This window comes from Gorilla gorilla, chromosome 2 (assembly GCF_029281585.2).
Source record: "Gorilla gorilla gorilla isolate KB3781 chromosome 2, NHGRI_mGorGor1-v2.1_pri, whole genome shotgun sequence".
Classification (NCBI taxonomy): Eukaryota; Metazoa; Chordata; class Mammalia; order Primates; family Hominidae; genus Gorilla; species Gorilla gorilla.
The window spans coordinates 51,694,254-51,719,869 of record NC_086017.1 but is presented as its reverse complement, the minus strand read 5'-3'; the positions used below and the strand labels follow the sequence as shown (position 1 = coordinate 51,719,869).

The 25,616-nt window shown below is 38.0% G+C and overlaps 1 protein-coding gene across 11 annotated transcripts in view; it reads left to right on the top strand.

The window, feature by feature from the left end:
* ULK4 (unc-51 like kinase 4) overlaps positions 1 to 25,616 on the top strand; it is a 715,846-nt gene that overhangs the window by 143,056 nt on the left and 547,174 nt on the right. For 8 of the 11 annotated variants that reach the window (XM_055381350.2, XM_063703712.1, XM_019024744.4 and 5 more), the window contains 2 exons: positions 3,181 to 3,264; positions 22,393 to 22,554. In XM_055381350.2, coding sequence (XP_055237325.2) covers positions 3,181 to 3,264; positions 22,393 to 22,554 — 246 coding nt within the window. The remainder of the gene's footprint in view (positions 1 to 3,180; positions 3,265 to 22,392; positions 22,555 to 25,616) is intronic. The other 3 variants (XM_063703713.1, XM_055381348.2, XM_055381349.2) reach the window with 1 other exon arrangement.

Below are 25,616 nucleotides of genomic sequence, written 5' to 3'. Positions count from 1 at the left end.
TCCCAGCACTTTGGGAGGCTGAGGTGGGTGGATCACCTGAGCTCAGGAGTTCGAGATGAGCCTGGCCAACATGGCGAAATGATGTCTCTACTAAAACTACAAAAAATTAGCCGGGTGTGGTGGCTCAGGCCTGTAATCCCAGCTACTTGGGAGGTTGAGGCAGGAAAATTACTTGAACTTAGGAGGTGGTGGTTGCAGTGAGCTGAGATCATGCCACTGCACTCCAGCCTGGGCAACAAGAGTGAAACTTGGTATCAAAAACAAAACGAAACAAACGACAAAAAACAAGAAAAACAAAATGAAACAAAAAAAATCTCAGTCTTCCACTAAGCACTATTAAGGAAGAAAATGTATCTGCCTCATTACGGTTTACGGCCATTATTAAGAAGAGTTTCTGGTGCACCGTAGGTGCTTTTTTCATGCATGAACTGCACCAAGGCCCAGTGGGACAGGAGAGAAGTGAGGAAGGAGGCAGGGTTGGAGAGACTGGCAGGGACATGATCATGAAGGGCTCCTCACCAGTCCGATGTCTTGGTCTTGATCCGAAGAGCAAGGGGAACTCATTAAAGAGTTTTAAGAGGGTAATTATGTCAGCTGATTTGCATGCCAAAAAGATAATTCTGGTTTAAATGTGGAGAGTAGAGTGGAGACTGAAAACAGGATTCTGAGAGCCTGGATGAGAGTAAGCAACGCAGGAGCAAAATTAGGAGAGAGAAGTGGGTATTTCAGGAAAGGGAAAGTCAGTAGGGCTGAATGTAGTTTAAGGCCCAATTTAAAGGACTAAGAGGGATCTGTTGGATTTAATGACATGAAAGTCACTGGTAACTCAACAAGAGCTTTTTATATATTTATTTATTTTCCCTGGAATGAGGGAGATAGAAGTCATATTCGAGTGGGTGAGGAGTTAGTGGAAGGTGAGGAAACTGAGAAAGTCAGTGTAAAGTGAAGATAGTTGTGAAAAGGGGCCAAGGGATGAGGAAGGTCTTGTTTTCAAAATGAGATACTGTGACCCTATTCAGGTGGAAACAGGAAAGACCCAGAGGGGATAAGATGTTGAAAATTTAGGAGCAGTAAGGGATAGCCCATTAGCTAATGACCCTGAAGAAGGCAGGATGGGGATGGGATCCTGAGCCCAAGTGGAGGGACAGGAATGGAGGAACCTGTCCTGTTATAACCACTGGGCAGAAGTAGCAGATGGCTTTATGTGGAGGAAAGTTTGTCTTTCCTTTCTCAGAACTTCCATTCTCTTTTTCTGTGAAGGAGGAGAGTAGGTGAAGTGGTGGGAGCGTCATAGGTTTAAAATAGCCTTTTCAGGGAGGATGGTGATAAGACAAATAGTAGGACTGGAGATGGATGTTGAAGGTCCCCTGAGGATGCTGATCCCAAGTAAGTAGTGGACTCTGTGCTCTCTGGTGCCACCTTCTCTAAGGGCCCAGTTGTCTGAGAGCAGACTTAGAGAAAACAAGCAGCTGGCTTTCTCAGAGGTTGAGGTTTCCCAAACAAGAATAAAGGGACAACTAAAGAGACTGATAGTTCAGGTTTTGGGCAGGAGTGATTAAATGATGGGCACAGGATTCTAAGTGGCTTGGAGTGAAGTAGGTGATCTGTTGAGGGAAAGAAGAGGGGCCAAGGGAGAGGGCACAGAGTCCACTGATGTTAAGGGTTGTGGTGGGCATTTTAAATAAGGGAAGAATAAGGGAAGGAAAGAAAGTTGTGTTTGCAAGTTAAATTTAGTGTGAATTAGTGATTTTTGAGTTGGAGCAGCTCCTGATCATAATGTCCAGGGCATAACCATATGTGGAATTCTATAATCAAGTAAGGGAATGGTTTTAATGGGTCATGATTCTTCTCATGGGTGTAAAATACTTTTGGATTAGTAATGTACTAATTCTTTTTTTAAAATTTCAACTTTATTTTAGATTCAGGGTGTACATGTGTAGGTTTGTTAGATGAATAGATTGGATGATGCTGAGGTTTGGGGTACGACTGATCCTACCTCCCAGGTAGTGAACATAGTAGTCAATATGCAGTTTTTCAGCCCTTACTCCTGTCCCACCCTCCCCACTTGTTGTAGTCTCTAGTGTCTTTTGTTCCTGTCTTCTGTCTATGTGTATTCATGTTTAGTTCTCACAAGTGAGAACACGTGGTATTTGATTTTCTCTTATTGCTTCAATTTGCTTAGGATAATGGCCTCCAGCTGCATCCATGTTGCTGCAGTAGTTGTTTCGTGGTGGATATATACTACATTTTCTTTATCCAGTTCACTGTTGATGGGCACCTAAGTTGATTCCATGTTTTTGCTTTTGTGGATAGTGCTACGATGAATATATGAGTGTGTGTGTGTTTTTGGTAGAATGATGTATTTTCTTTTGGGTATATAACCAGTAATGGGATTGCTGGTTCAAATGGTAGTTCTGTTTTTAGTTCTTTGAGGTATCTCCAAACTGTTTTTCATAGTAGCTGAAGTAAATTAATAATGTACTAATTCTGTCATTTGGACAATCTTGAGTATGTTCTGTAAGTAGAGCCTAATTTTTTCTGCTTTAAAAAATTAGTTTTTTTCATCTTTCTGTGTGGTACCTGCTTTATTTTCTGATTGTATTTGATAGGTTGCAGGAGTGTGCTTGTGGTTATTACACTAATTTGGTTAATCTTCTGGGAGAGAATTATTGCTCATGTCATTAAAATCAGTGTACCCGCTTATTTGCTCATTTCGCTCCTTGTCTTACTAGGTAACATAATACCTTTTACTTGTGCTTGTGAATTATCCTGAGGTATTACTCAAACTTGTGTTTTCTATGCTTTCAAATCATTCCAGATAATGTAATACATTTAAGATAGTTGTATCTGTATTATCATCTACAATTATCATTAGATTGATTTATCTGTCAGATCATATTGGATCATATTGTCATTTCTCAATATTTTAAATCTAGCTTCTAATGAGGGGATCTTACCCACATCATATATAATGCAATGAGAAATAGAATAAATATCTTGTATGTACTATGCAGTAAAAGATCCTTGATCTAGTCGTTATCATCAGGTAGTAAGTAATACTTTAAATAGACTATTAAGTTTTAGATAGTTTGTATACTTGGAGCTGTGCCATTTGCTTGAATGGGTTAATATCTTTCGTGCTGTTAGCTTCACTGCCTTTTTTTTCCCACTTCATTTTAGGAAGAAAAAAAAAAGAACCCTAGAGAGTGCTGGGCTGTTCCCTTGGCTGCATACACAGTGCTAATGAGGTGCCTTCGGGAAGGGGTAAGGCTCCTTTGTTGTCCTCTGTAGATGCTGGCAATTGTAATAACCCTTCAGGCACTGTATGAGGATTGTAGCCTGCAGCAGTGCAGGAGCTTGTCAACCAAGTATTGCTCCTGAATTTAAATAATCCCGACAACCTACCATGAGCAAGTGACCTACAGTGGAGCAAGTGTAAAAATGATCTAGCTTTCTCATTCACTTGTTTAAATGTCTTGCTTTTTAAAGGAATGATAGCTTATATAAACAATGTAACTAACATTCAATAGCATATTCTTAATTACCCTCTGCACTCCCCCTTTAAAATTATTGATACACCAGTTTAGTAAGCAAGGTGTATGCAGCGAATTTTCTGTGAGCCTGAGACAACCCATGATTATCTTGTCAGATCGCCATTTTGAGGTTTAGAAACAGGGAAGCTTCTAGTATCCATTGATTTTAATATTAAGTAGTATTTATTATGTGATGTGATTTTTCAGTTTATTCACATCATTTCTTAAGCAATTGTTAATGGCTGAAAGCCAGCCAGCTGGCCAACTAACCAGCTCATCTGTATGTAGCTCCCATGTGTAACTATGTAAAGGATTTAGAAACCAACCTAAAAGGTTGGCATTTTCTGTTTGCGTTAAATCATTTGACATTGTTTCACCCAAGGCAAAGCCATAGGGTGGAAACATTCCTTCAGGAATGAAAAAGATGTATCAGGATAAACATCTTTCTTTTGAGTTCATTGCTTCCTACTTTATATGGTAACAGAATCATGTTCCAAGTGTAGAAAAACTCCCTGAGGTTTTCCCCTATGATCCAGAAGAAAAGTTTGAACTCTTCGCAGCCTGTAGGTTTGAATACCTAGTCATTTGTCATTATGGGATATGATGTATATTATCAACTGTACTTTGTCAATAATTTGAGAATTAAGTCATTCTCAGCTATCATCAAAAGACATGTTTGGGTTTAACATTCAGAGCTTCAAGCTAGGTGCACTTAGAGGCACACAGATGAAAAAATTCCTATTCACACACAGACCTCACCTATTGTGGGAGCGAAAATAAAAATATAAAGTGGAATATGTCAAACACATAAATGCAAAAGAACAAAATATAGGAACTCAAGGGAGAGAGAAGGCTTTTAGGGATCCTGTTGACAGTGTAAAAGTCATTATTGTGAATAGTGCTGTGATAAGGATGGGAATACAGGAGTGCAGTTGTCTCTTTGATATACTGGTTTTCTTTCTTTAGCATATATACCCAGCAGTGGGACTGCTGGATCATATGGTAGCTCTATTTTTAGTTAGTTTTTTTTTTTTTTTTTTTTTTTTTTTTGAGGAAACTCCTTACTGTTTTCTATAATGGCTTTACTAATTTACATTCCCACCAATGGTATGGAAGAGTTGTCCTTTCTTCACATCCTTGACATCATCTGTTGTCTTTTTGATAATCGCCATTTTAATTGGGGTGAGATGGTATCTTATTGTGGTTTTGATTTGCATTTCCCTGATGATTAGCGTTGTTGGGTCTTTGGTCATGTACCTGCTAGCAATTTTTATGTCTTCTTTTGAGAAATGTCTATTCAGATCTTTTGTCCATTTTCAAATTGGGTTATTTGGTTTTTTTTGCTCTTGAGTTGAAGTCCTTATATATTCTGGTTATTTCTTAAAATTTCAACTTTTATTTTAGATTTAGGGGGTACATGTGCAGGTTTGTTACATGGGTATATTGCGTGATGCTGTGGTTTGGGGTTATGACTTATCCTGTCACCCAGGTAGTGAGCGTAGTATCCAGTAGGTAGTTTTTCAGCCCTTATTCCCTGTCCACCTTCTCCCCTCTAGAAGTCTCCAGTGTCTGTTGTTTCCTTCTTTCTGTCCATGTGTACCCAATGTTAGTTCTCACTTATAAGTGAGAACACATGGTATTTGGTTTTCTGTACCTGCTTTAATTTGTTTAGGATAATGGCTTCCAGCTGCATCCATGTTGTTGCAAAGAACATGATTTTATAATTTTTTATGGCTGCATAGTTCTTTTATGATGTATATGTACTACATTTTCTTTGTCCACATATTCCGGTTGTTAATCTCTTAGCTAAGATATGGAATCAACCTAGGTGTCCATCAGTGGATGAATGGATACAGAAAATGTGGCATATATATACCATGAAATATTATTTAGCTAAACAGTGAATTGATCGGTTCTTAATGCTGAACTCTATATAAATGGAATGGCGCTACATTCTTTTGAGACTTAATTCTTTTGCTTTTAAAGCTAGGTTAGTTTACATGCTGATTGTGTAAACTATAGTTCATTTGGACCACTGTGTAGGGTGTTGTTGAAATATGCCTCAGTGCATGTGCGTGAGTACACACACACACACACACACAGTTTCCCCACATCACTGAGTGAAAGTGTGTCTTCTCTCCCCTGCTCTGCAGTGTCACCTCTGTCACATCAATTGACATGTCTCTTTTTGGGCTCTATTTGGTTCTGTTGATCTACTTATTTCTGGGCTCTGTGTGTGTGCGCATGTGTGTGTATCAATTTATACTCCCACCAGCAGGGTATGGAAGTACTTATTAACCCATATCTTCGCAAACATTTGACATAGGCAAACTTAAAATTTTTGTCAATCTGGTGGGCATTAAAGTGGTTTATTTTTTATTTTTTGAGAGAGGATTCCACTCTGTCATCCTGGCTCCCTGCAACCTCCACCTCTGGGATCAAGTGATCCTCCTGCCTCAGCCTCCCAAGTAGCTGGGAGGCTGCATACTACTATGCCTGGCTAATTTTTGTATTTGTAGAGACAGAGTTTCACCATGTCACCCAGGCTGGTCTTGAACTCATAGGCTCTAGGAATCCACCTCCCTCGGCCTCCCAGAGTTGGGATTACAGGCGCCAGCCACTGCACCCAGCCATGGTTTCTTATAGTAGTTTTAACATGTATTTCTCTGATTACTAATGAGGATGACCATCTTTTTTCTATTTACCTCGTTTTTTGGGCTACCTGTTTTGAAAAGTTCTTGTCAAGTCTTAAACTTGTTTTTTTCCTATTGCTTTGTAGGAACTCTGAATCCTCTACAACCTATTATTATAAAATGTTTCAAAGATTAGAAAAGAAAAGAAAGCTGTAATAATCACCTTTGTTTCCATCACCTAGATTAAACAGTAAACATTTTGTCCTGTTTGCTTTGCTGTAATATGTGTGTGTGTATGTGTGTATCCACGTGCATGTGCATTTATTCATTTTCTTTACAGTGTCTATTGATAGGCAGAAGTTCTTAATTTTAATGTAGCCACTTTATATATAATATATAATATGTATATATAAGACTCTGTGTGTGTGTGTCTGTATGTGTGTATACACATACAGTCTTGCTATGTTGCCCAGGCTGGTCTTGAACTCCTGGGCTCAAGCAATCCTTCTGTCTCAGCCTCCCAAGTAGCTGGGATTGTAGTTATGCATGCCACCATGCTCTGTGTAGCTCAGTTTATCTATTCCTTTATGATTTGTGCTTTTTGTATCTTATGAAATGCTTCTCTCCTCCAACATCACTAAGAGAGTCTATTACATTTTGTTCTGAAAGTCTTATTTTTTCTTTTCCCATTTAAAGTTTTAATCTATTTGTAATTATCTTTGGTGTGTGGTGCTATGTGTAGGTCCAGTTGGTTTTTAAAAATAAAAATAGTCAAGTGAAGAATCCCTTATCCAGACCCAATTTAAGGTAGGAGCCCCCAGTGCCTACAACTAAGTATAAAAGATGTGAACAATAACTCCCCCATCTCCCTGCTGCCCCACTGATCTGAGGAGGGCATTGAGGACGTATATGCAGCTGGGAGTGCAGGTTGCAGGAGGGAAATCCCACAAGAAGCTAAAAGCATAAGCAGGTCCTCACTTGATTTACAGAGTATTTCCTTCAAGAAGCACAGTTGCTCTGACAGCTAATTTCTTAGTAGCAACAACTGTAGTAAAAAAAAAAAGTGAAATTGTATATTTCATTGTTAATAAAGTATTGTCAATTCACAAATGTATTCACATAAAATATATATTTCAAGAGCAATAGAATAACCATGAATATGAAAGGAATTAGGAAAAAAAACAAAAAAGAAGACACGAAGAAATACAAAACAGATGGAACAAATAGCACAAAATATGATGAAAGTTATAAATGAAACTATGCCAACAATCATAATAAATGTAAATGGACTGAATAGTTAAGAGAAAATGACTATAAAACAGAATTAGGGTAGGCATGTGGCTCACGCCTGTAATCCCAGCACTTTGGGAGGCCAAGGCAGGCGGATCATGAGGTCAGGAGTTCAAGAACAGTCTGATGAAAATGGTGAAACCATGTCTCTGCTAAAAATACAAAAATTAGTCGGGCGTGGTGGTGCATGCCTGTAATTCCAGCTACTCGGGAGGCTGAGGCAGGAGAATCGCTTGAACCTGGGAGGCAGAGGTTGCAGTGAGTTGAGATCACACCACTACACTCCAGCCTGGGCAACAGAACAAGACTCCATCTCAAAAAAAAAAAAAAGGACAGAATTAGAAAATAAACAGTATGAAAAGACATCTAAAACATAAAGTTATAGAAAGACTGAAAGAGAATGAAAAAAGATACACGTCATATGTACCTAATCCAAAGAAGTGTGGTTAGCTATATTATTATCAGATAAAGTAGGCTTTGGGCAAAAAGCAATATGGGAGATTTTTAAGGTCACAATATGATGATGAAAATTATAATAAACCAAGGGAAAAGGCAATCTAAAATTTTAATGTATCTAATAACTAGCAGTCAAAATACATGAAAGCAAAATATGACAAAATTGCAACCCTAAGTGGGCAATTTAAACACATATCTCAGTATCTGATAACACAGACAAAAACAATCAGCATAGACCTAGATCTGTCTAGAAAATTAACAAGCTTGACCTAATGTGTAGAAAAAACATCTCTCCAAAGTGACAGAACTCACCACCCCCCCAAGTATATATGTACTGAGCCATAAGGAAAATCTCAACAAATTCCAAAGAAGTGGAATCATGCATACATCTTTCTCTCTAACCATAATCTCATTAAACTAAAAACAATAATAAAAAGTAAAAGGCCAGAAAGGCAGATACTAAATGAGAAAGGGACAGAAAAGTTATAGATTTTGTTAAGCATACAAAGCTTGTATGGTATAAAGCAGTCAAAGGGATATGAAAATTTACACAGAAATCCAACCAATATAAATCCTTGAAAGATGCTACATACAGATATTTCATCAGTTCTCACATGTCAAACCCAGCAAAGCCAAACTTTGGAGCCTCCCCTGCGAGCAGACCTGCCACAGGAGGACAGCCAGCACAAACCTCCCCTTTGCAGTGAAAATGCTACATTGTGTGTGCTGCTTACCCCATCACCTCTTTGGAAGCGGTCTACCCCACTCAGCGCTGGCTGAGAATCACTTCCCTCATACCACTCTCAATAGTTCACTCCAAGACACATTGGGCAACTCTGTACCTGGTAAGCCATTGTGAATCCAACTAATAATGGCATTCAGAAAGTTAGGAATCTTTGAAGTATTAGATTCATAGTGAGATTCAAAAGAAAGAAAACAACATCGTTTCTGTTCCACACACGTTGCCCACCTTCACTGCATAAAAGGCAAGGGGAATTGTGAGTACCCACAAAGAACCTGATATTGATGGCACATACATTTCTTCACTAGAAATTTAGACTGTAGGATAAATTTAGACTGTAACAATTTAAAAAACCAGAAAATATAACTGTACATTTTAGCTCTTATTAAAATCCAAGAGATTTAACTTATTTGCTCCTTGTTTAGGTAATTAGTGTCTAAAACATTTCAAAGATAACATATATAACGGCTAACATTTCTAGTACTTTTTAAAAATTCAAGCCCAGTCTCTTCTAATTAAATGTATAAATTATTTGTCACTGGCTTTCTCAAAAAGAAGAACAAAGAGCCCTAATTAAAAAGTAAAAATTAGATTTCCTCTTAGAAAATTGTTACATCAGAATTATCTAATAAACTATAGTTCAGAAAATAATTTTGGAATTAAGAAAATATGAATAATAAAACCAATAGTTTATGTTCTGAATTTCAAATTTTTATTTTTTATTCTTTTTTAAATTTTAAGTTCTAGGGTATGTGTGCAGGATTGTTACATAGGTAAACGTGTGCCATGGTGGTTTGGTACACCTATCAACCCATCACCTAAGTATTAAACCCAGCATGCGTTAGCTGTTTTTTCTGATGCTCCTCCCCCACCCGCCCTGACAGGCCCCAGTATGCATTGTTCCCCTTCCTGGGTCCATGTGTTCTCATTGAACCTCACATTTTTAAATACAGCATATGCCAGATGTCAGTTCGGTACCCATAATTATACAGACTATTATGTAAGCTGAAAAATGTTGATTAGATACAAATGTATAAATTAATCTTCTCTGGACATGTGGAAATTCTCTAGGGGCTATTTCCAGCTTCTGTGTGGATTGTGGAGTAGGCTGCTACCTGTCCCCCAAAAATGGACACCTTAAACAAAAAGACAACTTTCTCAGCCTCCCTAATGTACACACATATGAAAGATATATTATTTAAATTCAATGCCAAATATTCCTGAGATCAACACAGCAGTGATCCGAAGGAGAAAATTTATCTTTGCTAATGGGCACAAACTTGAAGGGCAAAGCAGTGGAAGGGTAAGTCTTCAGACTCAGGGGTGAGGCTCAAGTCAGAAACACATGGAAGATCATTGGCACATGTTGTTTTTTTTAATAGCGAATACCACCAAGTGGAACCCCCGGGGATTAGTCAATATTAAACCTCTAAGGAGTGGCACATCTGAGACTGAAATTCCCATCTTTTGATACCCAGCTCAAGATCTCTGAAATCCCAGCACCAGCTCTGAAATCGTTATTCCGTATTATCATGGATACCTTTTCTTCTGTACTGCTGTACTCTTTTTTTTGAACAGTTATACCTGATCTTCCTATTTTTGTGTGTGTTCCACCAAAAGTTTTTCACTCTAAATACTTCCCTCTTTCCATCTGATCATTTACATCTGTAACGAGGACAAAAAGATCTAACATGTCTCTCACCCTTGGTTTGTGTTTTGTTTTGTTTTGTTTTGTTTGTTTTTGAGACAGGGTCTTGCCCTGTCACCTGGGCTAGAATGCAGTGGTGTGATCACTGTTCACTGCAGCCTCGACCTCCTGGGCTGAAGTAATTTTCCCACCTCAGCCTCTGAGTAGCTGAGACTACAGGTGTGTGCAACCACGCCTGGCTAATATTTGTATTTTTTTGTAGAGATGGGGTTTTACCATGTTGCCCAGGCTTGTATTGAACTACTGGCTTAAGTGATCGTCCTGCCCTGGCTTCCCAAAGCGCTGGAAGGAATTACAGGTATGAGCCACCGTGCCTGGCCTCCCCATTGTTAAAATTATGGAAATCATGTTCATAAAGCAGGTTGGCCTGCTTGGAAAAGAGTGTCATAATTTCTCAGGTAACTCTAAAATAGAAAGCTACTGAAAATTACTTTAATACATTCATTACAGTCTCAGTATAAGATTATAGCTTCCTCTCCCAAAGCGTAACCACAACGTGACGCAGGATGAGGTAGCTTTGAAAATGCTGCATACAATATTCTCTTGAGTAGAATCATAATTTAGAACTCTAGAAATTACCAGAAACAAAACTGTCCAAGTTTGTTTAACTCAATGTGTTCTAACCTATTTGACTAGAAAACCCTTCATTCATGCAACATTTATTAATACCCCATGGCAAATCTAGTTTTCCATGAATAATGAACAAAAAATTTATAATTTAAAACTAAAATTGCCTTCTAAGCAGAGATCTACATATCAATAAAATGAAGAAATAAAATTTCCATACTGTTTTCTTTCCAATACAAGGATTAGAAGGAAAAGGAAAAGAGTAACAACCAGAACCAATAGCCCATGTTTGGCCAGGCACCATGGCTCAATCACACCTGTAATCCCAGCAATTTCAGAAGCTAAGGCAAGAGGATCGCTGGGTTCAAGTGATCCTTGAATGAAACCCCGTCTCTAAAAAATTAAAAATATTAGCTGGGTGTACACCTATAGTCCTACCTACTTAGTAGAATCATTTGAGCCCAGGAGTTTGAGGCTGTAGTGAGCTATGAGTGTACTACTGCATTCCAGCCTGGGTAACAGGGTGAGACTCCATCTCTAAAAATAAAACTTAAAAAATAAATAAAGGCCAGGTGCAGTGGCTTATACCTATAATCCCAGCACTATGGGAGGGCTAGGTGGGAGGATCACTTGAGGCCAAGAGTTCGAGACCAGCCTGGGCAACATAGCGAGACTCCATCACTACAAAAAAAAATTTAAAATTAGCCCAGTGTAGTGGTGCATGCCTGTAGTCCCAGCTACTCTGGAAGTTGAGGCAGAAGGATTGGTTGAGCCCAGGAGTTTGAGGCTGCAGTGAGCTATGCACACTATTGCCCTTCAGCCTGGGCAACAGAGCAAGACCCTGTCTCAAATACATAAAATAAAATGAAATAAAATAATGGCCCATGCTCAGTAAGGTACATTACTAACTTTTGAATGTGAGAGGGAAAAAAAGGAAATAAGCCAATTAACATTTCAATAGATGTAAAAATGAGAACTAGCCCAACAGTTTGAATGGACTGATGCCACAAAACTATACACTATTGAGTTAAAATGGTAGATTTTATATCTATTTATCTTACATATAACCACAATTTTATTTTTGTTTTAAATTTTTAAAAATAGAGATAGGGTCTCATTAAGTTGCCCAGGCTTGTCTTGAACTCCTAAGCTCAAGCGATCCTCCTGCTTTGGTCTCCCAAAGTGCTGGGATTACAGGTGTGAGCCACCACTTCTGGCCATTGCCACAACATTAAAGAAAGAGACAGAGAAATAGAACAGACCACATTCTTGACTATTAGGTAATACAACTTTATTTCAACAAAGAGAAGTAAAGGCAATAAAATCCCACCCACCTGGAAAGTTTTAAACCATCTCATAAACAACCCTAGATGAAGGAAAATTTTAAAATGAGACTTGGGACTGTCTATATAGTAACAATAATGGAAACACTGCATGTCAAAACTAATGGGCTTTCACTAACACTGGATTGAAAGGAAAGTTCATAGCCTTAAATGATTTAATAATGACACATGAAAGAAATAAAGCAAATGAAGTTACAAAACAATAAAAAGCTCGAGTACAGAACTAGGGATAAAAAACCATTTCTCTTTCCCAATAAATGAAGACAGGGCAGTGTCTTTCCTATACCCAGCCAGCATATGATATATAAATATAGTTTCATAAATGTTAACTATAAAGAATTGGACCTATAGTGGAGAGCTAAGTTAAGTAATAAACACATTAGCTGAATGTGATCAAGAATTCAAAGGAACTTCAATTAGCTGTCATCTTATTCCAGTGTTTTTAAAATTAAATGTGTTTGTCTTTTACCGTTAATGTTTTCATTGAGTATGTTTTCTATTGTATACTAATATCAATTAATGTTCCTCACATTTATAGATGTACTCTCAGTCAACATCCCAATAGATAAACTAAAGTTGATTTTAGAAATTACATGCAAATGAAAAGGGCAAAATAAATTATTGAAAAAAGATTATATTGGTAGGGCAAAACACTGCATATATTGAAAATATATATTAAAAGTAAAGACTATTAATTTAGATAGTGTGGCACAGAGATAAGTAGGCCAACAGAACCAAATAGAACCTACAAAGAGACATGTCAATTCATATGACAGAGGTGACACTGCAGAGCAAGGGAGAGGAGACACACTTTGACTCAGTGATGTGCGGAAACTGATTATCTATATTTACTTTTAAAATCAAAAACAGAACTAAACATAGCACCACACACAAATATAATCTTAGTCTACATGCCTACTTTTCCAATAAAGAGCACCAAAATTAACATCTGAAATACTGACATTTGTTGTTTCACATTTGTGGATTGATCTTTCCTCTAAGCGCTTCAAGGTACCTGGATTTTTTTTTTTTAACATATTTTATTGTTTTAGTAATTCATTGAACCAAGAACATAGGATTTTCATTTCTTGCAGTATAGTGGACAAGATAGCTGGACAACCCTATCCTCTGAAAGCAACTATAAATACTGGATATAAAATAAAAAAAAATAAACCTTACAAACATCTATAAAGTAGCACCAAATTCTTTTTTTTTTTTTTTTTTTTTGAGACGGAGTCTTGCTCTGTTGCTCAGGCTGGAGTGCAGTGGCGTGATCACGGTTCACTGCAACCTCCGCCTCCTGGGTTCAAGCGATGCTCCTGCCTCAGCATCCTGAGTAGCTGAGATTACAGGCACGCACCACCACGCCTGGCTAATTTTTGTATTTTTTGTAGAGACGGGGTTTCACCATGTTGGTCAGGCTTTCTCAAACTTCTGACCTCGTGATCCGCCCGCCTCAGCCTCCCAAAATGCTGGGTTTACAGGTGTGAGCCACCTCACCCGGCTGGCAGCACCAAGTTCTTAAGTCAGCAACTGTGTAGACAAGAACCCTGAGAGGTGCCCAGGAGACTTAAACTGGTGTTTGCCCTGACGGCATTTGTCCAACAAGGTAAACAAAAAAAAAAGAGAGGCAAGGCTAACGGCCTGCCTAAGTAGACCAAAATTATATTGGCAGAAAACTTTTTTGTTGAGACTGCCTACAATATATTAAATCTATTTAACACCATTAAAACATAGCACAGCTCTTCATTAATAAGCCTAGCTATTTAAAAAATAATCTTAGCTTTTATTTTAGTGCTGTGAAGAAATAGGTCTTTGATTTAAGCAATAGGCATTAGCTCAGTTATCTTTCCCAAAGAGTGAGTTAAGCAGAAAATACCACTACTCTTATTTGCTTGTATTATATCTCACAGGGGATTGAAGATGTACTAGGGTCACTTATTTCAGGTAGGAGCAGGTTGAATTGGCCTGACAACCTCACTGAGTTTATAGAGCACAGGGATGACACATGGCCCCTTTCCAACCCAGCTGCTAAAATAGTTGTGGTTTTCTAGTACTAGGAATGAGTCCTAGGAATTGACTGACAATTGGGTTGTAAAGCACATGTATTTGAGAAGGCTTCTATAAATAGCTTATTTCCCCCCTGCAGTCAGGAAAAATATTTTAGAACTTCATAAGAAATAAGACAAAGAGCAAGGCATATGGGGCAAAATATCAATATTTTTTCGTAGTGAGAACTAGGATAGAGGATACAGCTTATCTCTGTGGGCAAATAGGTTTCCTCATATTGAACCCCACATTAAGGAAGCTTAGCATTCCCCAGACACAGCAGCGATCTCCAAGTAGGGTACCTGTCCAGTTAAGGCTTACAACTAGGAGATACGCCACGACAACTCTGTGTGGGTAGGCCTGTCCCCAAGGGTGGAGGGGGAAGAGTTGAGCTGAGCACTTAGGAATATCCAGTTTTTTCTTTTCAAATTTGTCAAATGGATGTCACATTTTATTTCCCCAAGTAGAGTGAATAAAGGAACAGAGAGAGGCTAGAAGTGTTAGGTTAATTTATTCTGGCTGCGTTGAAGGAAATGGGAATGGGAAGGAAGAGTTCTCTCAGATAGTCATTCTGAGAAATGAAAAATGTGTTGAAGTTTGAGAAATTGAAGGATATTTAAGATTTCTTTCCTAGCAATCTTGTAGTTTGTACTGTATGGTATTAATAATAATGGGAATAAAAGCTAACATTTATTGAGAATTTACTACTTTTCATGCTCTAGATTGAGTCTTCCTGTGTGCTATCTCATTTAATTCTCAAACCGCTTGTGTTTTGTTATCTTCATTTTGTAGATGATGAAGCTGGGGCAAAGAGATAAAAATACTCAAGGATATATAACTAGCAAAATGCAAAAACTATGGCTTGAACTTAGACATTACTCAATATCTTCTGCTCATTTTTAAACGTTTTTATATGAAAAATACATAAATTTGGATTGAAAAAACAATACATGCATATTGTAACAAACCAAGCAATGTAAAAATTTCTAAAGTTGAATTAGTGGGCTCCTCCTGCCTACAATCCAAGACCTATTATAATCATCATTAACAGAGTATTATGTATCTTTCTTTGCCCTTCCTTTACATATATATTTTTCTTGTTAAACAAATATAGGATTATGTAATCTTTAATGTATTTTTTATTTTAATTAAGGTATCATTTATATAAAATGTTCAGATATTTAATGTATGTGTGTTGTAAATTTTTTTTTTTTTTTGAGACAAGATCTGGCTGTATTGCCCAGGCTGGAGTGTAGTGGCACAATCTCGGCCCACTGCAACCTCTGCCTCCTGGGATCAAGCCATCCTCCTACCTCAGCTTCCCAAGTAGCGGGGACTACAGGCGTGTACCATGCTTGGTAGAGACAAGAGGCTTTGCCACGTATCCCAGGCTGGTCTCAAACTCATGAGCTCAAGCAATCCACCTGCCATGACCTCGCAAGGTGCTGGAATTGCAGGCACGAGCCACTGTGCCTAGATGTAGATATTTTTTCCTGGCCTGAGATACTATGAGGCTTAATGGTGTCATTATGAGCAGAAATTTAAAATTTTTATGAAGCTTGATTTAATGCTTTTTCTCTTATGTTTAGTTCCTTTTTGTCCTGGTTAAGAAAGCTTTGCCTAAAATAAAGATGTTCTTTGAAACCAACGAGAAGAAAGACACAACATACCAGAATCTCTGGGACATATTCAAAGCAGTGTGTAGAGGGAAGTTTATAGCACTAAATGCCCACAAGAGAAAGCAGGAAAGATCCGAAATTGACACCCTAACATCACAATTAAAAGAACTAGAAAAGCAAGAACAAACACATTCAAAAGCTAGCAGAAGGCAAGAAATAACTAAAATCAGAGCAGAACCGAAGGAAATAGAGGCACAAAAAACCCTTGAAAAAATTAATGAATCCAGGAGCTGGTTTTTTGAAAGGATCAACAAAATTGATAGACCACTAGCAAGACTAATAAAGAAGAAAAGAGAGAAAAATCAAATAGACTCAATAAAAAATGATAAAGGGGATATCACCACCGATCCCACAGAAATACAAACTACCATCAGAGAATACTACAAACACCTCTACGCAAATAAACTAGAAAATCTAGAAGAAATGGATAAATTCCTCGACACATACACCCTCCCAAGACTAAACCAGGAAGAAGCTGAATCTCTGAATAGAGCAATAACAGGCTCTGAAATTGTGGCAATAATCAATACCTTACCAACCAAAAAGAGTCCAGGACCAGATGGATTCACAGCCGAATTCTACCAGAGGTACAAGGAGGAACTGGTACCATTCCTTCTGAAACTATTCTAATCAATAGAAAAAGAGGGAATCCTCCCTAACTCATTTTATGAGGCCAGCATCATCCTGATACCAAAGCCTGGCAGAGACACAACCAAAAAAGAGAATTTTAGACCAATATCCTTGATGAACATTGATGCAAAAATCCTCAATAAAATACTGGCAAACCGAATCCAGCAGCACATCAAAAAGCTTATCCACCATGATCAAGTGGGCTTCATCCCTGGGATGCGAGGCTGGTTCAATATACGCAAATCAATAAATGTAATCCAGCATATAAACAGAACCAAAGAGAAAAACCACATGATTATCTCAATAGATGCAGAAAAGGCCTTTGACAAAATTCAACAGCCCTTTATGCTAAAAACTCTCAATAAATTAAGTACTGATGGGACGTATCTCAAAATAATAAGAGCTATCTATCACAAACCCACAGCCAATATCATACTGAATGGGCAAAAACTGGAAGCATTCCCTTTGAAAACTGGCACAAGACAGGGATGCCCTCTCTCACCACTCCTATTCAACATAGTGTTGGAAATTCTGGCCAGGGCAATCAGGCAGGAGAAGGAAATAAAGGGTATTCAATTAGGAAAAGAGGAAGTCAAATTGTCCCTGTGTGCAAACAACATGATTGTATATTTAGAAAACCCCATCGTCTCAGCCCAAAATCTCCTTAAGCTGATAGGCAAATTCAGCAAAGTCTCAGGATACAAAATCAATGTACAAAAATCACAAGCATTCTTATACACCAATAACAGACAAACAGAGAGCCAAATCATGAGTGAACTCCCATTCACAATTGCTTCAAAGAGAATAAAATACCTAGGAATCCAACTTACAAGGGACATGAAGGACCTCTTCAAGGAGAACTACAAACCAATGCTCAATGAAATTAAAGAGGATACAAAGAAATGGAAGAACATTCCATGCTCATGGGTAGGAAGAATCAATATCGTGAAAATGGCCATACTGCCCAAGGTAATTTATAGATTCAATGCCATACCCATCAAGCTACCAATGACTTTCTTCACAGAATTGGAAAAAACTACTTTAAATTTCATATGGAACCAAAAAAGAGCCCGCATCGCCAAGTCAGTCCTAAGCCAAAAGAACAAAGCTAGAGGCATCACGCTACCTGATTTCAAACTATACTACAAGGCTACAGTAACCAAAACAGCATGGTACTGGTACCAAAACAGAGATATAGATCAATGGAACAGAACAGAGCCCTCAGAAATAATGCCGCATATCTACAACTATCTGATCTTTGACAAACCTGACAAAAACAAGCAATGGGGAAAGGATTCCCCATTTAATAAATGGTGCTGGGAAAACTGGCTAGCCATATGTAGAAAGCTGAAACTGGATCCCTTCCTTACACCTTATACAAAAATCAATTCAAGATGGATTAAAGACTTAAATGTTAGACCTAAAACCATAAAAACCCTAGAAGGAAACCTAGGCAATACCATTCAGGACATAGGCATGGGCAAGGACTTCATGTCTAAAACACCAAAAGCAATGGCAACAAAAGCCAAAATTGACAAATGGGATCTCATTAAACTAAAGAGCTTCTGCACAGCAAAAGAAACTACCATCAGAGTGAACAGGCAACCTATAAAATGGGAGAAAATTTTTGCAACCTACTCATCCGACAAAGGGCTAATATCCAGAATCTATAATGAACTCAAACAAATTTGCAAGAAAAAAAACAAACAACCCCATCAAAAAGTGGGCGAAGGACATGAACAGACACTTCTCAAAAGAAGACATTTATGCAGGCAAAACACACATGAAAAAATGCTCATCATCACTGGCCATCAGAGAAATGCAAATCAAAACCACAATGAGATACCATCTCACACCAGTTAGAATGGCAATCATTAAAAAGTCAGGAAACAACAGGTGCTGGAGAGGATGTGGAGAAATAGGAACACTTTTACACTGTTGGTGGGAGTGTAAACTAGTTCAACCATTGTGCAAGTCAATGTGGTGATTCCTGAGGGATCTAGAACTAGAAATACCATTTGACCCAGCCATCCCATTACTGGGTATATACCCAAAGGACTATAAATCATGCTGCTATAAAGACACATGCACGCATATGTTTACTGCGGCACTATTCACAATAGCAAAGACTTGGAACCAACCCAAATGTCCAACGATGATAGACTGGATTAAGAAAATGTGGCACATATACACCATGGAATACTATGCAGCCATAAAAAATGATGAGTTCATGTCCTCTGTAGGGACATGGATGAAATTGGAAATCATCATTCTCAGTAAACTATCACAAGGACAAAAAACCAAACACCGTATGTTCTCACTCATAGGTGGGAATTGAACAATGAGAACACATGGACACAGGAAGGGGAACATCACACTCTGGGGACTGTTGTGGGGTGGGGGGAATGGGGAGGGATAGCATTAGGAAATATACCTAATGTTAAATGACAAGTTAATGGGTGCAGCACTCCAGCATGGCACATGTATACATATGTAACTAACCTGCACATTGTGCACATGTACCCTAAAACTTAAAGTATAATAATAGTAATAAAAAAAAAGCTTTGCCTACTGCAACATGTTCTTTATGACCTCTTCTAGAAGCTTTATGGATCTAACTTTTACATTTAGGTTTGTGATTCATCTCAAATTAATCTATGAGTATGGAGTTGCTAAGATATTTTTTACGGCCCTGAACATGGTCTAACTTGGTAATGTTTCATGTGATCTTGAAAAGAATGTGTCTTTTACCTTTGTTGAGTGGAGTGTTGTATAAATGTCCAAGGGAGTTGATCGTGTTATCCAATGTCCTTCCTGCCTTTTTATCACCTTTATGGACTTATTATTACAAATCTTTTTTTTTTTTTTGAGATGGAGTCTCGCTCTGTAGCCCAGGCTGGAGTGCAGTGGTGCGATCTCGGCTCACTGCAACCTCTGCCTCCTGGGTCCTGGTTGAAGCAGTTCTCCTGCCTCAGTCTCCTGAGTAGCTGGGATTATAGGCACATGCCACCATGCCCAGCTAATTTTTGTGTTTTTGGTAGAGATGGGGTTTCACCATATTGGACAGGCTGGTCTCGAACTCCTGACCTTGTGATCTGCCCGCTTCGGCCTCCCAAAGTGCTGGGATTACAGGCGTGAGCCACTGCGCCCGGCCTATACATCTTTTTTTTTTTTTTTTTTTTTAACAGTGTGTAACTCGAATTTATCACAGTTGACCTTCAAGTAATGATATACAAATTCTTACATATGAACCTCATGTATGTTAGAACTTTGTATCAGAACCTTATTTTTGTGATGTATATAGTGATATGCAAATTCCTAAGAACCTTGCACCAGAATAATCTAGTATTCTCCTTCTAGCCTTCCTACTATTGTCATACATTTTATGTCTACATATGTTATAAAGCTCACAATACATTTTTGTTGTTTCTGCTTTAAACAGCTATGTTTGGCTTGGCATAGTAGCTCATGCTCGTAATTGCAGCACTCTGGGAGGCCAAGGCAGGAGGATTCCTTGAGACAAGGAGTTCACGATCAGCCTGGGCAACAGAGTGAGACCTCATCTATGTTAAAAATTAAAAAAAATTAGCTGGGCATGGTGGCACATGCCTCTTGTCCCAGCTGCTTGGGAGGCTGAAGTGAGAAGATCGCTTGAGTCGGGAGATTGAGACTGCAGTGAGCTGTGATCCTGCCATTGTACTTCAGTCTGGGTGACAGAGTGAGACTGTGTCTCAAAAAGAAAAACAGCAGCAGCAGCTTATGTTTAAAATAGGCTCAAAAATTAAGGAAAACAATCTATTATATTTATTCACATATTTACTTTTTATTCTGTGTTCTTTTGTATAGATTTAATTTTCTTCTCATTATCATTTTTTTCTGCCTGAATAATTTCCTTTAATATTTTTGTAGTGCAGTTCTGCTGGTGATGAATTTTCTCAACTTTTGCATGTCAGAAGGGTACTTATTTTATCTTTGTTTTTGAAAGATGTTATTTTTGTGCGTAAATTTGTAGGTTGACAGTTACTTTTTTTTTGTTTTGGTACTTAAAATATATTGCTTTATTGTCTTTTGTATGTATTGTTTCTGATGAGAATTCCCTGTCAGCCTTATCATCGTTCCTCTCTGTGGAATATGCCTTTTTACTCGAGCTGCTTGTAAAGTTTTCTTTTCTTTTTATTTTATTTTATTTTTATTTCTGAAACAGGGTCTTGCTTTGTTGCTCAGGCTGGAGTGCAGTGGTGTGATCACAGCTCACTGCAACCTCCAACTCCCATGCTCAAGTGATCCTCCCACCTCAGCCTCCCAGGTGACTGGGAGTATAGGCATGTACTACCTTACCTGGCCAATTTTTAAAACTTTTTATACAGAAAAGGTCTTGCTATGTTGCCCATGCTGGTCTTGAACTCCTGGCCTCAACTGATTCTCCCATCTTGGCCTCCCAAAGCACTGGGATTACAGGAATGGGACATTGCTCCTTCTCCATAAGGTTTTCTCTTTATTCCTTTTTTTTTTTTTTTAAGCAGTCTGATTATGATGTACCTTGGTGTCATTTTTCTTTGTTTCTTCTGCATAGGGCTCATTGAGCTTCTGAGACCTGGAATTACCAGTTTTCATGAATTTGAAAAATTCTCAGACAATATTTTAAGCATTTTTCCAACTACACGTTTATTAGGTCTTTTGAAGGCGTCCTACAGTTCACTGATGCTGTGTTTTCTTTTTTCTTTTTCAAGTGTTATTTCTTTCTGTGTTTATTTTGGATAGATTTTTATTGCTGGTAGCTATGTCTTCATGTTCACTAATCATTTAGTCTGTAGTGTCTAATCTGTTAATCCCATTCAGTGTATTTTTATTATAAGACATTGCATTATTTATCTCTAGAATTTTGATTTGGGTCATTTTTATATCTTTTGTTTCTCTCCTTATGTTTTTGCTTTCCTCTTCCTTCTGGAGTATGTGGACTACATTTATTATAGCCATTTAATATCTTTCTACTAAGTCTATCAGTCATTTCTATTGATTGAATTATGAATCATATTTTTTGGCTTCTTTGCTTGCTTGGCGGTGTTCAATTAGATGTTACTTACTGTGAATTTTATATCATTGGATGCGGAACTTTTTAAAATTTCCGTAAGTACTTCTGGGCTTTTCCTTGGACTCATTTATATTACCTGAAAACAGTTGAATCTTTTTGAGGCTAACTTTTTAGCACTGCTAGGACCATCCAGAATGGCTTTTCCTCTAGGATTAATTTCATCACACCACTGAAGCAGTACCTTTCTTAGGACTCTCCTTGATGTCCGTTATTTAGACAATCTTTCCACTCTGATTGATGGGTGCTCAGATTATTCCTAGGACTGGATGACTTCTGAGGATTATTCTGCCTGCTCCGTATGATTTTAAAATTATCTTCCAATTTTTATGTTATAGTTATTTTGTTTATTTTCCAGATTGTTTCAGCAGTAGTGTGTAGTGGTGTGATCACAGCTCACTGCAACCTTCATGTGAAATATTCCTAATTCTTTGTTCTATTAAAATATATGGAGAGTTATGTTATGATAGCTTGCTAGTGAATAACTAAATGATTATTTGTAATAGTTTCATAATGACCTGAAAGAGTTATCATTCCTCCCAAGGTGCCTAACACATCCAGAGGCAGATGTTAGTGTCTTGGTATCATAACATTATTTACAGTGGTCATAAAGAAATAACATGCATTTATTTCTCACACTAATTAATATTATTTTAATCTCCTTTCTCTATAGGAAGAGCGTGTTGTGAATCACATGGCAGCAAAAATTATTGAAAATGTCTGTACCACCTTTTCTGCTCAGGCCCAGGGCTTTATTACAGGAGAAATAGGACCCATTTTATGGTACCTATTCAGACACTCCACTGCTGATTCTCTTAGGATAACAGCAGTATCGGTAAGATGAAGCATCTTTTGGGGGATATATCTGGGTATCTTTAAACAGCAAGTTTGAAGAAAATATTAGAATAAGAATAAATTTAATTTAATAGGTAGGAAACTGAAATCTCAGAGTAATATTGAGAGAAATAATTTGATTTTCTTCTAAAAGAGAATTTTGAAAACTTGGAACTGGAAAACCTTGAGACTGTGAGAGAATTTCAATAAAACCTTGTTAGGACTATGGTATTATGGTTTCAAAAACTAATTAATAAGTTTATTTATTTTGAGACAGAGTGTCCCTCTGTCATCCAGGCTGGAGTGCAGTGATGTGATCTTGGCTCACTGCAATCTTTACCTCCCAGGTTCAAGCAATTCTACTGCCTCAGCCTCCCAAGTAGCTGGGACTACAGGCATGCACCACCAGGCCTGGCTTATTTTTTTGTATTTTTGTAGAGATGGGGTCTTGTCATGTTGCCCAGGCTGGTCTTGAACTCCTGGCCTCAAGCAATCTGCCTGCCCTGGCCTCCCAAAGTGCTGGAATTACGTGGATGAGCCACCGCGCCCAGCCTTAAAAACAATTTAGAGACGATAGTAGAAAACTGTGGCAGTATATAGGGTACAGGCTTTGGTTTGTTATATTTTTAGTGTTCCCTGACTTTTCCCTGTTAGCATCACATTCAGATTTTGTGTCAAATGAGTTTATCATGTGGTTCAGATGAATTCATTTTAATGTTCAAGCATCTGTGATTTTGGTGTTTTTGTGTTTTGATGGGTTGCCTACTACTTTACTCACATGGCTGTAATAACTTGGTGTAAAGGATAATTATGTATAAAGATGTGTTAACATGCTTGTATCAATTTAATACTCTACTGAACAAATATAACCCTCTCTCCTATGATTTATTTAAATACCCCTTTGAGTTAGCAATCTCATCTGGGCTCTCAAACGCTATGGCATCCTTGTTGTATTTCTCTAGTTCAGCTCACTCTTGCACTTCTCTCTGTGGCAATTTCTTACTTTGTGTTCTTTCCTTATACCCTCAACCCCTCATTTTCATCAGGTATCCTCACTCATGACTTTCCCTTTGCTGCCTAGAGAAAAGTGAAGACATCTGATGAGAACTATCCCAACTGCCTTCTGCCATATAAGTAGACTTATTTACCTGCACATCTGTCCTCTCTCAATTCTTTCCTTCTTGGTACCATTGACAAGCTGTTCCTTCTCTTTTCAGAGACAAACCTTTTCATGTTTCTCCAAATCTTCTTCCTGGTCCCTTCTTGGGAACCTAATTCAAATGGTTATTTTTGCCCTTTCCTGACTCTCAAATCTTTCCTTCTCTACTAGATCCTGCTAGTCAGCATTTAGGTGTTTAATTTACCACCCCTGCCCCCCGCAACAACACGCACAATCTTGGCTGCATATCCCCCCATTCCTAGCCATACCCCTTTAAAGAGTTATTGCCACATAACTGTTGGTCTTTTCCGGCCCACTTTTCCCTTTTAGCCCAATCTGGTACTGTCCAAAAAATGCCACTGAAGCTAATCTTGCTTAGGTTACTAATAACTTTCATGTTGCTAAATCCTGTGGGTATTTATGGAAATTTTTCAGTTATGTTACCTATATAATCTTGAAGATCAATGGATATAAATCCTGCCCCTGATTATCATTAAGAAAGGATATATAGCATTGATTATACACACGTCTGTTTCAGGAGCCACATGTTTTCAAAATTACAAAAACCCACAACTAATTATGGTATTAATAATTACAGGTAAACAATCAGAAAGAGTTACAAAGTATACCAGTGAACTTTCTTGAGGCACCTTTGAATAATATTTTAAGACATTCATTTTAATCCTGAGCCTTTAGAAAAATCTGTCTTGTTTTAATTGGGCTTACGTTATAAAGATAACATTATACAGATTTTCATCCTTATACTCAGCATGGTTTCTTTTTTTGGCAAAGTTTTTTTCAATAGTTCCCACCAAAGTCTCATAACTTCTAGTCCTCCCTCTTTTTCTTCTGATGCATCAAGTTTGACTCTTTTATCTTGGGCTTCTTATCACTTGCTCTTAGCATTTATCTGAATCATTAATTTTGCGTTGAAATTTTGCCAGTTGTCCCAACAGTGTCTCCTTTTTCTTTTCTGTGCAAAGATCCTGTTTAGGAGCATGGGTTGTATTTTCTTTTCTCTTTCTTTCTTTTCTTTTCTTTTCTTTTCTTTTTTTTTTTTTTTTTTTTTCTTTCTTTCTTCTTTTTGAGATAGAGTTGCAGTCTTGTCACCCAGGCTGGAGTGCAACGGTGTGATCTTGGCTCACTGCAACCTCTTCCTCCCAGTTTCAAGCGATTCTTGTGCCTCAGCCTCCCGAGTAGCTGGGATTACAGGCATCTGCCGCCACACCCAGCTGATTTTTGTATTTTTTAGTAGAGATGTGGTTTCACCATGTTGGCCAGGCTGGTCTTGAACTCCTGACCTCAGGTGATCCACCCGCCTCAGCCTCCCAAAGTGCTGGGATTACAGTCGTGAGCCACTGTGCCCCGCCTGTATTTTGTTTTCATAGCTCTTTAGTCTCCTCCAGTCTGACACAGTTCTTCAGTTTTTGTATTTTTCATGTCATTTACAATTTTTAGATTGCAGAGCTTTTGTTTTGTGGGGTGAAGCTTAACCTGGGTCTGTCTGTGTTTCCTCATTAAACCTCCATAGCATCCATTGATGACTCTTAACTGTACCAGATACCTCAGGGGTGGTTGCCATGTGACGATTATCCATTTGCATCATTCTTTTTACATCAGAGGTTGGCAAATATTTTCTATAAAGGAGCAGATAATAAATATTTTGGGTTTTGTAGGTCATATACAGTCTCTGTTGCATATTCTTTTGGTTTGTTTTGCTTTTCGTAACCCTTTAAAAATGTAAACACCGTTTTTTTTTGCATTGATCATGAGCTATGGAAATGATTTTGATGGCCTTGTATATAAGTTGGAATTCTATTTTGAGGAAGCACTTTCCTTTCTTCAACATGCATGTACGTATTCATATCAGCATGGACTTGTGGCTACCGATTTTATTCAGTTGG